Below are 13,047 nucleotides of genomic sequence, written 5' to 3'. Positions count from 1 at the left end.
CAAGTCTGCTGTCTATACTTTCCCTGGCCTCCTCTGCCTTTGAAATCGGATCGGTGGTGATGGCTGGGTAAGCCATCCCTTCAATTCTGCCTGCCACCACGGGGCCTGACCTCTCTTTCTCTCTACTACGTGGGGAAGGGTCTGCTGAGCCGCAGCAATAGCTGCTGCGGGGCTTTGTGCTGCCCCTCGGCAGGCATCGCTCACACGCTGTCGCTGGGCTGGTATCTAAAACACTGTTAGAGATCTGCCTCGAAAAATAAAAAATAAGCTCCTGAAGATTAACACGGCAGGGGAGAATCCCTCCACTTGGAGAAAACCTTTCTCATATTGACCACATAACAAGGGCAAAGCACGATCCAGAGATGACTTTCCAAAGGAGTCTGACGCCAGCAACCGGCGCCTTGGCGGCTCCTCTGACTTTCTGAGGCACCAGGAATAAAACAAAACTAAACAAAAAGAGCTGAGAGAACCCCAAAAATAAATATGTATTTTATTAATTTTCCCTGCTATATCTAGGTCTCCAAACTGCTGTGTGCTGCGCTCTGTGCCAGGAACTGGAGCAGATATTTGATTTAATGTCAACTTTCTTGCTGTCTCCCGCGAGGGGTAGTCATGGAAGAAAGAGAGAGGGGAAAACGAGGAAGAAAGAGAGAAAGAACTGAGTGTCAATTATGAACTGCTGCCACCAGAGATCGCAAATTTTTTTTAAAAAAATTGCATTTCACTTTGTGGCTGATCACTGCTTATTAGGTCAGAGCAAGACCTTCCAGCCTGGGCTGTTTTGTGCACCAGCAGCAGCCGGGAGCCGGCTGGGCACAGGGCTGGGACAGGGCTCCAGCCGGAGGTTCAGTAGGGCCTGTAGCGATAGGACAAGGAGTGATGCTTTTGGAGTAAAAGGGGGTAGATTCACACTAGATATAAGGAAGAAATATTTTACAGTGAGGGTGGTGAAGCACCGGACCAAGTTGCCCAGAGAGGTGGTAGATGCCCCATCCTGGGCAACATTCAAGGTCAGGTTTCCTGTGAAAGGGCTAAATCCTGGTGCAGGACAGGCAGCCCCGATGCTGCTGGCATTGCCCACGGCCCCGTCTCTGTGCTGGGTGCTGTGGGGAGCAGGGGGCACGTCTCTGATCACCAGACATGTATTTTTTGGAGCACCATGAAAAGTCATTATTGATGGCTGAGGCAGAAGACGCTTTCCCAGCGACTTGTCAAACCACGGGGGAAATTAAGACGGCTTCCTCTTCTGAGATGAGTTATTGCCTCTGCAAACACAGCCAGATTTAAAGCAATTTCCTGTCAAGTATATTCATTATGGCTGGAGGAATCCCTGAAATTTTGCTAGAGCCGTGAAATCCTCCTCTCGCCTTTGCCTGCTCACTCCAGCGGGATGCCAGCAGAGCCGCAGCCACGGCCGATGGGGGTGCGCTCCTGCCGCTGGCCAAGAACCCAAAGGGACATGGGACGGAGGTGGCTTATGACATGGAGAACAGGTGTAGCCTTTTACTGGTAGCTGCTGATCTTGCCTGCATTAATATACACTTTTTCTTCTCTTTATTTCTGTCACTTCCCAGCACAATCTTGGGTGAGTTGCTTAATCTGTTCCTGAGCTCCTTCCCTCAGCTGTGAAACACAAACGCTGCTCTCCATCCAGGCAGACGTGGATGCTGCGAGGACAAAGCCCATAAATACCTCTGAGGCAGCTCAGACACGTGAGAGTGGAGCTCGCAGAAGCATCCTGGCTGCGGAGAATGGGCTGCCATCAGGAGGGGGACCAAGCCCTGCTGGGCAGCCTGCCTTTCCCTGATGGCTCCAGGGGCAATCCATGGCATTGCCCATCCACCAGGTACTTTCCTTCGCTAGGTCAGTGCGGTACTCACCACAATAATACCACACAGCTCACGGGAGACAAGGACCCTCAGTACTGTACAGACATGTAAGTTAGGAGACTCCTGCCCTTTCAAGAGCCTCAAGCCCAGTAAGATGACTAAAAAAGCTGCATCCCTGCAACTCCAGACCCTGCTGTACCCGAGCTAGCGCCTCCTCTTCCCTGCCTGGACGCACAGATCACTGCTTGGTACCAGCAGCATGCAGGTGATGGAGAGCTCTGGTTTTTGGGCCATTCACCTCCCTGCACAGGACTGGCACAGGTGCTAAACCCCTTTGCTGAACCACTCGGGCACCTCTGCACACACAGGTGAGAGAAGCTGGAGCTTGGTCAGGTGGGTGCAGGCAGGGCAGGGCAAGGAGGAGGCAGTTGGATGGTGGAGGTGACAGCACTGGCATCGTCACCTGCTCTCAGCCAAGCCAGAGTGAGAAGGAGATGCAGCAGAGGTAATAGCTCTCTTAGATCCAATTTAAGACCCTGTTCAGCCATCTGTGAAATCACAGAGTGGAGTTAAGCCTGTGTCCTGGAGGCAGGCATGGAAATGGATGGGTTTATCCAAAGTTCCCCATGGAAAGCTGCATTTTCCTGCTGACACCAGCACCCTGTCCCGCAGAGCCCCCATATGCCACCAGCAGCGTGGCCGTGCCAGCCCAGGGGACCGTGCTGACCTGCCCACAGCCTCCTCCCTCCCCCGGCCCCATGGTACCTGCGCAGGAGCAGTTTAGGGTGGTTCTTGTTTTCCAGGTTCTTCTCGATGAGGTCGGAGAGCAGCTGCTTCAGCACGTCGGTGGCGTACTCCAGCTTGCCTTGCAGACCCGTCATGATGAGTGAGGCCACGTTGCCTCGATCGCGCATGGAGAAGCTGCGCTGCAGCTCCAGCGTTCGGATGAAGGTCAGCAGGAAGACTTTGTTGTTGATCAGCTGAGCAAAGAGCTTCAGAGCCTTCTCCACGCTCTGCTGCCCGTTCCCTTGGACCTGTGGTGGAGAAGAGCGTGCCCGTCAGCCAAGGCATGGGAGGACAAGGGACCGGAGGGCAGCCCTGCATCACCCCAGGGGCATGCCACCATCGCTGGGGTAGGGTGAATGGTTTAACCCTGGGTGCACAAGCCAGCATCCCACCTCTCAGGGTCTCAGCATCCCTGAACGTGGCCTCTGGCCAGTTCTGAACAAGTGTCACCCTTTCTGTCCTCCCCCAGCACCTCAGCACAGCTTGCCTTAATCATTGCTTCGAGCTACACTCTATGCATGCCATAAAGCTGCTGCTTTGAGGCTAACGGCCCTATAAATGACATACAGTTTTGCTTGTTCTGCACAAAAAGTGACACTCCTGTAAGTAAATTAAATACTAATTTAGGCTATTGCTTTATTATGGGACAAGTGTAAAAAATTAAGGCTTTCAGCCAGTTACAGATTCAAGTAATTCATTACAAGCGAAAATGATGAACTGCATTAAGCAACTTTACCAAACATCTTGGAGACTTATGTATTGGTTTTACTAACGTTACATAATTAAGCAACTGTGTAATTGGCAACACATTTATCACTTGTGCAATTCTGTTTTTCATGAGCAAAACAAATAAAAAACATTCATATTTGTTTGCTAGAGCATCAGCTTATTTGGCAATTTAAACAGCGAACATAATGTGTGGGACTGGAAAATGGCATGGGAATGGGCTGAGGGAGGCTGGTTCAAAGCCTGGGTGAGTTTTACCAACTCCACAGCAACTGCTCGGTCTTGGTGGCCCACTGGAACCTGATTTGATGCATTAACGCTGAGTACTGCTTGCCTGGAAAAGCAATGCAGCCGTACGGAGCACAAGCAATCAAGACTTCTTCCTCTGACGCCTCTGGCTGAAGATGTGGGCCACCTCCCGGGTTGTGTGAAGGCAACGGGACTTTCTGGATTTACTGGAGTAATGCCAGTCTCTGAGAGGGAGCGCTGAGCCCGGGACCTCTGGGCATCCCAGATGGAGGGTGGCAGCCCCACGCTTGGTGGCAGATAGTTTCGTGAAGCATGATAATTTTTTTTTTTTTTTTTTTTTTGGCACTCTCACAGGTATGAAGAGCCCATCTGCAAGGTGATCTGATGGCCCCTGGTACCTTACAAATTTTTCTATATCCTCGGTGAAAATCTTGTGTATAGATTTAACATACTGGTGGAAAAAGCAGGGAGCTGGAGGCGCCTGGGCACGGTGCTTGCCCTCCCGTGGACACGCCATGGAACAGCAGCAGCAGGATGCTCCAGGCAGGATGCTCCAGGCAGGGTGCTCCAGGCAGGGTGCTCCAGGCAGGGTGCTCCCAGGCGCACAGCCTTCCCCTGCACCGTAAAGTGATTAAGGAGGACTTTCAAAAGACCCCCATAACTTGGCTGCTGGCCTATAGCAATATAAACACCCATAAAATAAAACTAAATCAACACTGGGGAGAAGAAACTGAAAGGAATGAAGCAGTGCGCGATGGAAATAAAACACCAGTTTCTTAGTTAAAATGAACTCAGGGCTCATCCTGCCAACCCCAGCGCCTCTGACAGGATTTGGTGTGGAAGGGATAAAGGCACCTCAGGGTCTGACGCTGGCTCACCCGAGGGCTCAGGGAAACCTCGAAGGGCCGGAGCACAGCCTGTTGGTTACCTCCAGCTCCCGCAGGACAGGATGGTCCTCGATGCCAGGGAAAAGGACCCTCATGGCATATGTTCGGTAGTCGAGGTACGGGATCCCAGAGCGATCCAGGTCGCTGGTTAATTCATTGATGTCCGTCTGCAGCTCTGCAAAAGCTATTCAGGGAGAACAGAATGAGACAGAGAAACACCGGTGGGCTCCGGGAGCTGGGGCTGGGCAGGGGCTTTGGGCAGGGCTGCCTGCTGCTCTCCGCGGGGGCATGGCAGCAACCATCAACGGGCCCCCTCAGGAAACCCATTTGGAGGAGACCTCGCGGCAGAGCTCAGACAGACCCTCACCCCTGGAGACTCTGTCTCAGCAGCTGAGCGCGAGGGAGCACACACTGCACACAGCAGATGCCGAGAACAAAAGATGCTTATTAATTTGTATGCAGTTCACACCTGTGTATATACACCTAAAACACCTTTAAAGGCTGCAGATAGAAATGAAGATCTATTTTCCTAACTTGGTGCCTCCCATATTTTCCTTTCTTCTTCTTCTTCTCCCCCTCTATCAACAGTTGCCAAAATAATCAAATCTGATGCAGGTCAATTCCAAGCAGAAACTGCTTGCTGCAGGGGTCAGGAAGGAATTTATTCTTCCTCTTGTAACATGACATCACTGTGTTATACAGCTGTATGTGCATCCTTGTGTTCTCTCTCCAAAGTATGAAATACTGGCTCAGGAAGGTCTCTGTACCCCAGCTAGGCACTGCCCATGCCGTGGCTGTGGTCTCTCCTGAACAGATCTCGTTTATTGTCCTCTGCTTTCAAGGCTATCCTTTTAAAATGAGCCGAACAAATCCAATGCAACTCTCTCTATATACAGAGGCCACACTATGAAATTTGCAGCTTTCTATTTATTTTTCTCCGAGTCACTAAGCTCCCTTCCAGCTGGAAGGATGAACACGACAGCAGCAGCACACCTCCCCAGAACGCTTTTTCTCTCAGCCCACCAGCTACAGAAATGATGCCCGCCTCCACCTTCGCTCCTCGGCGCCTCGCTGCAAGGGACAAGACTTGTCTGTGCTGAAATCCGCAAGTGGCAGGTCTAGTTAAGCCAAATAACACACAAGATTTCCCTGAAGCAAATGCTTGAGGAGCTTCTTCCTATCCCTCAGACCTACTCTTACCGCTCTGGGCTCACACCTTAGGGACCGGAGGAGGGACTGGCCCGGCTTTCCAGCCCTCCCGCCTCCCCGGTGGGATACACGCTGTTTCTCGGGGGTCCGAGACCCCTCTGCTCCCGATCTCACTCTGTCTTTTCAAAGCTTTCTACTAAAAGGCCATTAGACAAGGGGGCATATCATGCCGGGCACCCCGGAGCTCACGCCGTCCTCGCAGCGCGATCCAGGCGTGTCGCTTAAGCAGGATCAAGCCCTAATCCCATTCTCTGCACACCAGGCGGCAGAGCCGTGTCTGCCGCTGCCGCCCTTGTCGCTGCCCACCTTCCCGTGGCAGGGCAGGCGGGCAAACCTCGCAGGGCACGCACTGCGCTCCTCGCTGCAAAGATGGGGTGACTGGGGTGGTTCCAGCGGGGAAAGCAGGGGACTGGAGCACGGGGCTGCAGCACAGCGAGAGTGCCCGATCCCGGGCAGTACTGACCCTCCTTGCACTCTAGGGCCACGCGGGACTCCAGGTTGTCCATCTGCATCTGCAGCCTCTTGAGGGTCAGGTCGTTCTCTCGGGACTTGCGCTTGTAGGCGATGAGGACAATGATGACAATGATGAGGAGCAGGCTGCCTCCGGCCGCAATACTGACAATGGCTGGCAGGGTCAGGAGGCTGTCTGAGACGATGCTCACTGAACCAGGGGAGAAGATGATACCACCAACACGCACCTACAAAGCACAACAGAGACAACCACAGCTTTAGGTAAGGGTGTCAGCCTGTCCCACAGCCCCGTCCTCCCCAGCCAGGGCACGCACCGCAGGGGCTGCACAGACCCCTAAGGAGCCACTGAACCACCTCTGGTTCAGCCAAGAATATAGTAATTCTGATTGCCTTCAAACACAGAAGGTGCAGCTTATGTGAACACAAGGAGGCTTCAAGTCATGATAAATGTGCCAGCCCTTTGCTATCTGTGTTTTGTTCTTATTATCTGATGGCTCCATTTGACTTTCATTTTATAAGCTTTCAACTCCCTTTTGTAAACCGTGGACATTAGCAACCCAGTGATAATTTCACTGACAAGAAACCAGAGCGACTGGAAAGAGAGAACAGAGAAGGGAAGAGAAAGCCCCAGGTGAAAGCTACAGAGCAAACACGGCGGAGGTTAATGCCAGGACAGGCTTTTCTTGGATGTGCCCCGGCCACAGATGCACGCAGCTCTCAGCCAGGTTGCGCTTCTGTGAATCACACTGCGATAATCTGAATATGTTTTGGATGCTGAACTTAAAGGGAAATAAATCACAATTACAATCTCATTTGGGCTCTACTCAAGCCCTTCAGCAGCTGCGAGCTTGGTCTGCGAGTGGATCAGGGGAAGCAGCAATGCCCAAAACCAAAGCAGAGGAAGACACCAACTGTTATCCTGGATGAGGCCGTTGATCCAACCGCTCCAGTGTCTGGATGTCCCTGGCTGCTTCTGCTTCGGGAGAAGGCAAAGCCTTTCCATTCACTTAGCAGGTCAGGTCTGGCTACAAGGACTGATAAAATCCCTACAGGAGGGAGAACACAGCCCGCTGAAAACGGTCTCGCCTACTGAAGGAAGAGCAAGCAGCCCCAGGGAAAGGAAGGTGCCTGGCACTGAAGGCACCATCGGAAAGATTTGTTCCTTCTAGAAGTCTCTGATAATAGCTGGTGAGTTTCAGGGAGGGGAAGAAGTTTCTCCTTGCTAATCCACATCAATATTTTAAGCTGCCAGTTCGACAGCCATAAAGATCTAAAATCCTATCGGTCCTTGGACAAGAAATCACACTCAATATCTGAGTATGTCAGGGAGCTGGAGGAGGAGAAAGGGTGGGAAGGAGGGAGGGGAAGGATGCTGACAGGAGTGTTTGGTCCCTCACCATCACTTTGTGCTGCCCGGTGAGATTTGGTGGCTCGCACAGCAGCTGGGTCTCGGAGACGGTGACAGCGCAGGGCGTTTCTCCGATCAGCACGGTGTAGTTGAGCTTTGCTCCTCCCGGAGCGGGTGGGCACAGGTTTCTGCCCTAGGGACAAGGGGAGAGGAGACTGTACAAAGACGCAGCGCATTTCTCCAGTTTTCATCTCCTTCCCCACTTGTGCAAATGACAGGACTCTGTTTAGCAAAACCTATTCTCCAAAGGGGACCTAAAACTCCTCTCTGGAATTTTTTCTGCCTCTTCCCACGGGTGAGTAGGGGTCTCCTTACCTTCAGGATGATGGGTGACCCTGGCTTCTGCTCCAGCACCCCAGCTGGGCTCAGGAGTTCAAAGGTTGGGTTGGGGTAGTATATGAACTTGGTGTCGTTGTAGACTAGCAGGGACTGCACGTTGTTAAAGATAAACCCAAACTCGTCCGGCCGCTCGACGGCATCCAAGCCGGGTCGGTAGTCGGGGGTGAGGGGGGGGGGCGAGGCAGGCCAGCGCCGTGGCGTTCACCACCTTGCAGACCTGCGGGGAAGGCGATGCTTTGAAAGACAGCAGAGAAAACTTGATCCTGACCTGAACAATGTTCTGATTCCTTCTCCCTGGAAAATCCAGCGAGTTCAAGTTTACCTCAAAATTTTTAATGCATTACAGCCATAGTTTGGGGGAATTTGCTTCCCCTCTGGCCAGCACGAAGGCACTGGTGCAGTGAGGGAGGGTGAGCCTGGAACTGAGCAGCTTTCAAAGGAGCTAGAGGCATGCATAGCAGATCACTTAACCCTTTTTCTTTTCTCTTTTTTTTTCCTTTCTAGTTGTGTCCTCTTCAGCAATGCTAGCTTTGAAACAGGCCCAAGGCAAATATCTGGTCCCTACTACAAATTGATGATTAGAGGCAATTCCCAAATGCCAGGGAGGGAGAGGAATGATCAGCTGATGCTCGTGGGCTGGAGGTAACACGAAGGTCATCTCCTGCCGGGCTGGGGACAGCCACGGCTCCTCCAGCCCTGGAAGCAGGGAACTGGCTGATTTATGAGACTCTTGCCTTATAAAGCAGCAAGAGCCCAACCGTCTGGCCTCCCTCCATAAGTAGAAGATTTAATTTTGCTCAATTTTGTGTCTTCAGAATTATTTTTATAGCACTGTAACTGCAACTGCTAGCAACAAAATTAGATGTCTTTTTAAAAAGAGCTCAGATGAAAAGGGTCTTCAGAGGGGAAGGGAGAAAGGGAATAGGAAAAGGCTGATAAGTGATTTGCCCTTTCCAAGATAATACAGATTCAGTCAGAGAAATCACTGCTTAGAAACAATATATTTCACTTTTACTCAGTCAAAATAATTTCTGCGGGTCTTGGAGGTGCAGTTCTTATTTCTAGCACACAGGACCATCGCTTAGCTTCCGTTTAGCTGAGGATTCATTCCCGTTTCTCACTCTTGGACTAAAACAATACAGATAGGGGACAGAAGGGAAATTCCAGATCAGCCCCAACCTCTGCTACCAACCCCTTGCTTTGGGAACATCAGGGTGATAGGAGGGAGGAGGGGAAGGAGGCATAAAAATAACACGCAGAGCCCCATGCCCAGCATCCTTCACCTGGCGAGGAGGGTGCAGGGAAGCAGCACCTGGCCTTACTGCAAATCAAGCTGCAAAAGTGGCCCGACAGCTGCTCGTTCAGAAGCAGCTCCCCTCTCCCCTTCCCTCCCTGGGCTGGCGCAGGCATGCCGGGCCCAGGGCTCCGGCAATAGGAGGTTTATTTATAGAGAGGCAGCTGGGGAGGGACTAGTTAAACATAGCAGCCTCGGAGCTGGCAGGTCTCAGTGCCTAGCTTTGGGCTTTTACAGAAAGAGCAAGACTAAAATGGGAAGTGTGGAGCAGCTGGGAATGGTGGGGACAGCTACACTTGGACTTTCCATCCTAACGTGCCCATAGAGCTGAGCTAGGTACTGGAAATGGAAGGATGCTGGGGAAAGGAGAGCTCTTGGGGCACAGGGGCTCTGACAAAAGGAGGAATTTCAGGAGTGAAACAAGTTTACCTGACCCAAGACAGAATTTGAGGTGATGGAGGTGACCTAAACCGGAGTCCTCCATTTCTACCTTTGGAAACTCCTCTGCAGTTACTGTGTTGCTGAGGAAGTAATTTCCTATTTCTGTGTGTCAGAATTCCTCTTTCCAGGGTCCCCAGTTTGTGTAAGTGTAGGGAAATACCCCCAGGGCAGCTTTCACCACAGCGAGCCCCACCATGCAGAGAGCACTGGGACCAGTAACCGCATGTGTGCATCCGGGTGGGGGGACCCGCCGCGTGGCAGCACATTGGGGATGCTCCCGGCAGCCCCGCACTGGCACCTACTTACGTTGACAAACTCCTTGCCGTTGTACTTGACACGGATCCTGGGCTCCTGGATCACATCCAGGTTGGAGCCGGTGACGGTCAGAGGCGTGTGTCCGCTGCGGAGAACCAGGAGACACCTGATTAATGCATCTGGCAGGCTGGGGCTGTGCAGGGAGGCTGTGCTCAACAATAAGGATGCTTGTTGATCTCAGAAAGATGTTTTCTGCAGACACTTCAGGCAGCAGGTGACAGGGTGGATTGATACCCTCTGCCTGAGCCGCTGGGAGTGGTGTCTCAAGTTAGCTAGGTTTAGGCTGCAACGTCTCCCACCCAACGGCACTGCAAGGCAGCAGGGTGAGAAATGGGACCAAAGAAATCAACTGAGCTGAGACTAAATGTGTAAGACAATAAATTAGTCACAATGTTTAATGATTTACATAGTGATGTTTTTAAGGAACACGATAAATGGTACGTGCAGTGAAGGAACTGACGTGCACTTGCATCTGGACTGCAGACGCAGCAAGTTGTCACACAGAGCGGGGAGGATGGAGCGCACCCGGTGCCACCGGGGCCAGGGAGGACACAATCCCCCGGGTGAAAGTACCCCCATCCTACAGCCAGTGCCCCTGAGCAAAGGCTTTCACTCTTGGCTTCTTTCATGTGTTAACTGGAGCAGCACAGCCCAGATTCACCCGAGCCTCCAGCACCTCTACAACAGAGCCCAGCTGTTCCCTTTAGACCACCTCTGCCAGCGGTCCAGCCCAGCCTATCAAACCCATCTCACCAAAACCAGATGCAATCTTGAATTTGGATTCAAAGCAAATGTCTTGCAGAGCCTGCTGCGAGACACTTCTTTCAAGGGCAATTTTAAAAAATAATCGGAATTTGCAATGAAAGGCTGTGTTACAGCCCTTGTGAGCACAACCGTTAAAGTAACACCAGGGAGGAGTACGGCCCAGGGTTTTTAGCAGCAACAACGTCATGGTGATCTGACAGTGCTGGCCGCCTCGTTCCTACAGTGGATCTGGGGTAAACAGTACATTTTGATTAGCATCAGCTTTTTCCTTTCTTGGTGGTTGCTGGTTTTGTTTTATTCCAGGACTACAAGAAGGAAACTTTAATGAGCAATTGTGCACTTCTTCAGCAGATGGAAGCGATCTTGGCTTTATTTGTGCTCCCAGAATCCCGGCACAGACTGCTACTGCTGTAATTACCTTGGTAATCACAACTACTTTTGTAACTCTGGAACTGATTTGGGGTAAATGCGAACGCCTCGAGCACCCATCCCTGACAAATCCAGGATGCTGGGTGGGATGTGCATTTCCAGATAGACCCTCTTTTAGCCTCACTCAGCATATGCTGAGAGGAGACCCAGACCAGGCGAGCTGGCTTCTCTCCTGCTGCCGAGGAGCCGCTGCTGAAGCCCCACGTTACCTGGCAATGCTCCACTCGGGTTCGATATGCTGCACCTTTGGATCATCGATGTACTCAAACAGCAAGGTCTGCTCCAGCTGCGCCCGGTCGACGCTGACAGAGACGTGAACAGCTCCCAGGCCGTGGGCTGACGGGGCCGACACGCAAACAATCTCGTTCATGGATCGCCTGTGCAAGAGAGAAGCCAGGGATGTGTAAAAGGGCAGTCACAGCGCAGGGGCAGAAAACAGCCCTTTGTCCTGGTGCTGCCCTGCAGCGGGGCAGCTCACTACAAGGCTGAGCCATCACTCAGCCCCAGACTCTGACACCTGTGAAGGGGATGAGCCCCTGAGACGGGCAGGAGGGCTTTGCTGGCACGGGAGGGAGGGAATGGAGCTCTGCGCGGGGGGGGGGGGGGGGGGGGGGGGGGCTGCCTGTCCACCAAAAGAGAAGCGCAGGCTCCCTGAAATTACTCTTTGTGCCAAACTGCAGCCTCCTGCATCCCTCTGTGAACCCGCTGCCTTCTGCTGGGCGTGTGAAAACAGATGGCTGTTTTTAAAATGGGATGCATAAGCTCACTCAAAAGCCAAATTCTTCCCCTCCCCACCCTGCTGCACACACGGGCTCTTGTGAGCAGGATAATGGAGCCGGCGAAGCCCCCGCCTGGGAAGGGCAATGCCACCGTCCCCGCTGCCTTCCAGCTTTGTCTCCCCGTCAGCACAGGGGTGACCTCGGCCTCGGCGCTGGCTGGCCGGACACAACAGACCATCTGCTTCCACTGGAGCCCCGGAGAAAGTCGAGGCGGCAGGGTAGCGAGGCGCTGTCAAAGCACAAAGGCACCGGCGGGTGGATGGATGGAGAAGGGCAATGGGAGCCAAGTGGTGCTGTTCCCAATGCTGGGACAGAGCTGCAAGGAACCACAGCTCTGCGGTGAGCCCGGACACTGTTCCTACAAAAACTGCCTGAGTGACATCCCTAGAAGGCCAGTGTCCCTGTACCCATGGGTCATCCCGCCTGCCCAAACCTGCCGCCGGCTCACCAAAAAGGCTGTGCTGTTTCCATGGCTCAGTAAGTTTTGGCTTCTCACGGGGGAGATGACAGGGAGATCTTCAGCCTCTTGCTGACAGTTTGGCACTTAAATAAAAAACTGGCACTCCTGGGTTCACCATCCTCACCCTCCTCAGAGGCTGTGCAACTCGTGGAGGTGTCTGGGGCTCAAGTACAGCTGTGCCCCGCATCTGCTTCCAGCAAAGCACTGGTGTCTGGTACCCAGGCAAGGGGATGCTGCGTGGTCCCCTCTTCAGGGCCCTTACACACTCCTCGCCCTCCCTAAGGAGCACGGGCACATTACTCAGCCCTGGGCATTCCAGGGGGGTATTGAAAAGCGGGTACCACAATGCTCCCAGCTCTCACCCTGGCACACGCATCCACCACAACAGAGGGAATAGAAACAGCCTCCTAAAATACCTGAAACAAACTGGACGTGACTGTTTCTGTTCTTGCAATTACATGTCTACCCCATCCTGCTCTCCTCCTCCTCCTCCTTCATCTTATTCTCACTTTCCACCTAGGTGTAATTTAACCATGAAGGCATCCTTGTGCGAGGACCGTGTTTCTCCATCTTTTTGCTGATTCTCAGAGCGTTCTCCTGCATTCCCGTGCAGCTGAAGAGCTGCCTGCCTGCCTGCTGCCGGCTCTGCCACCCCGCGCC

General features: G+C 52.7%; 1 protein-coding gene across 1 annotated transcript in view; it reads right to left on the bottom strand.

Moving 5' to 3' along the window:
- Positions 1-13,047, bottom strand: part of PLXNA2 (plexin A2) — a 173,881-nt gene that overhangs the window by 16,318 nt on the left and 144,516 nt on the right. The window contains 8 exon segments of the mRNA XM_040616779.1: positions 2,595-2,863; positions 4,519-4,661; positions 6,150-6,384; positions 7,555-7,698; positions 7,881-8,076; positions 8,078-8,121; positions 9,946-10,039; positions 11,358-11,525. Of these exon segments, the coding sequence (XP_040472713.1) occupies positions 2,595-2,863; positions 4,519-4,661; positions 6,150-6,384; positions 7,555-7,698; positions 7,881-8,076; positions 8,078-8,121; positions 9,946-10,039; positions 11,358-11,525 (1,293 nt within the window).

The sequence above is a fragment of the Falco naumanni genome, chromosome 17 (genome assembly GCF_017639655.2).
Source record: "Falco naumanni isolate bFalNau1 chromosome 17, bFalNau1.pat, whole genome shotgun sequence".
Classification (NCBI taxonomy): Eukaryota; Metazoa; Chordata; class Aves; order Falconiformes; family Falconidae; genus Falco; species Falco naumanni.
Note: the sequence above shows the minus strand (reverse complement) of the source record. Positions and strands in the feature narration are given on the sequence as shown.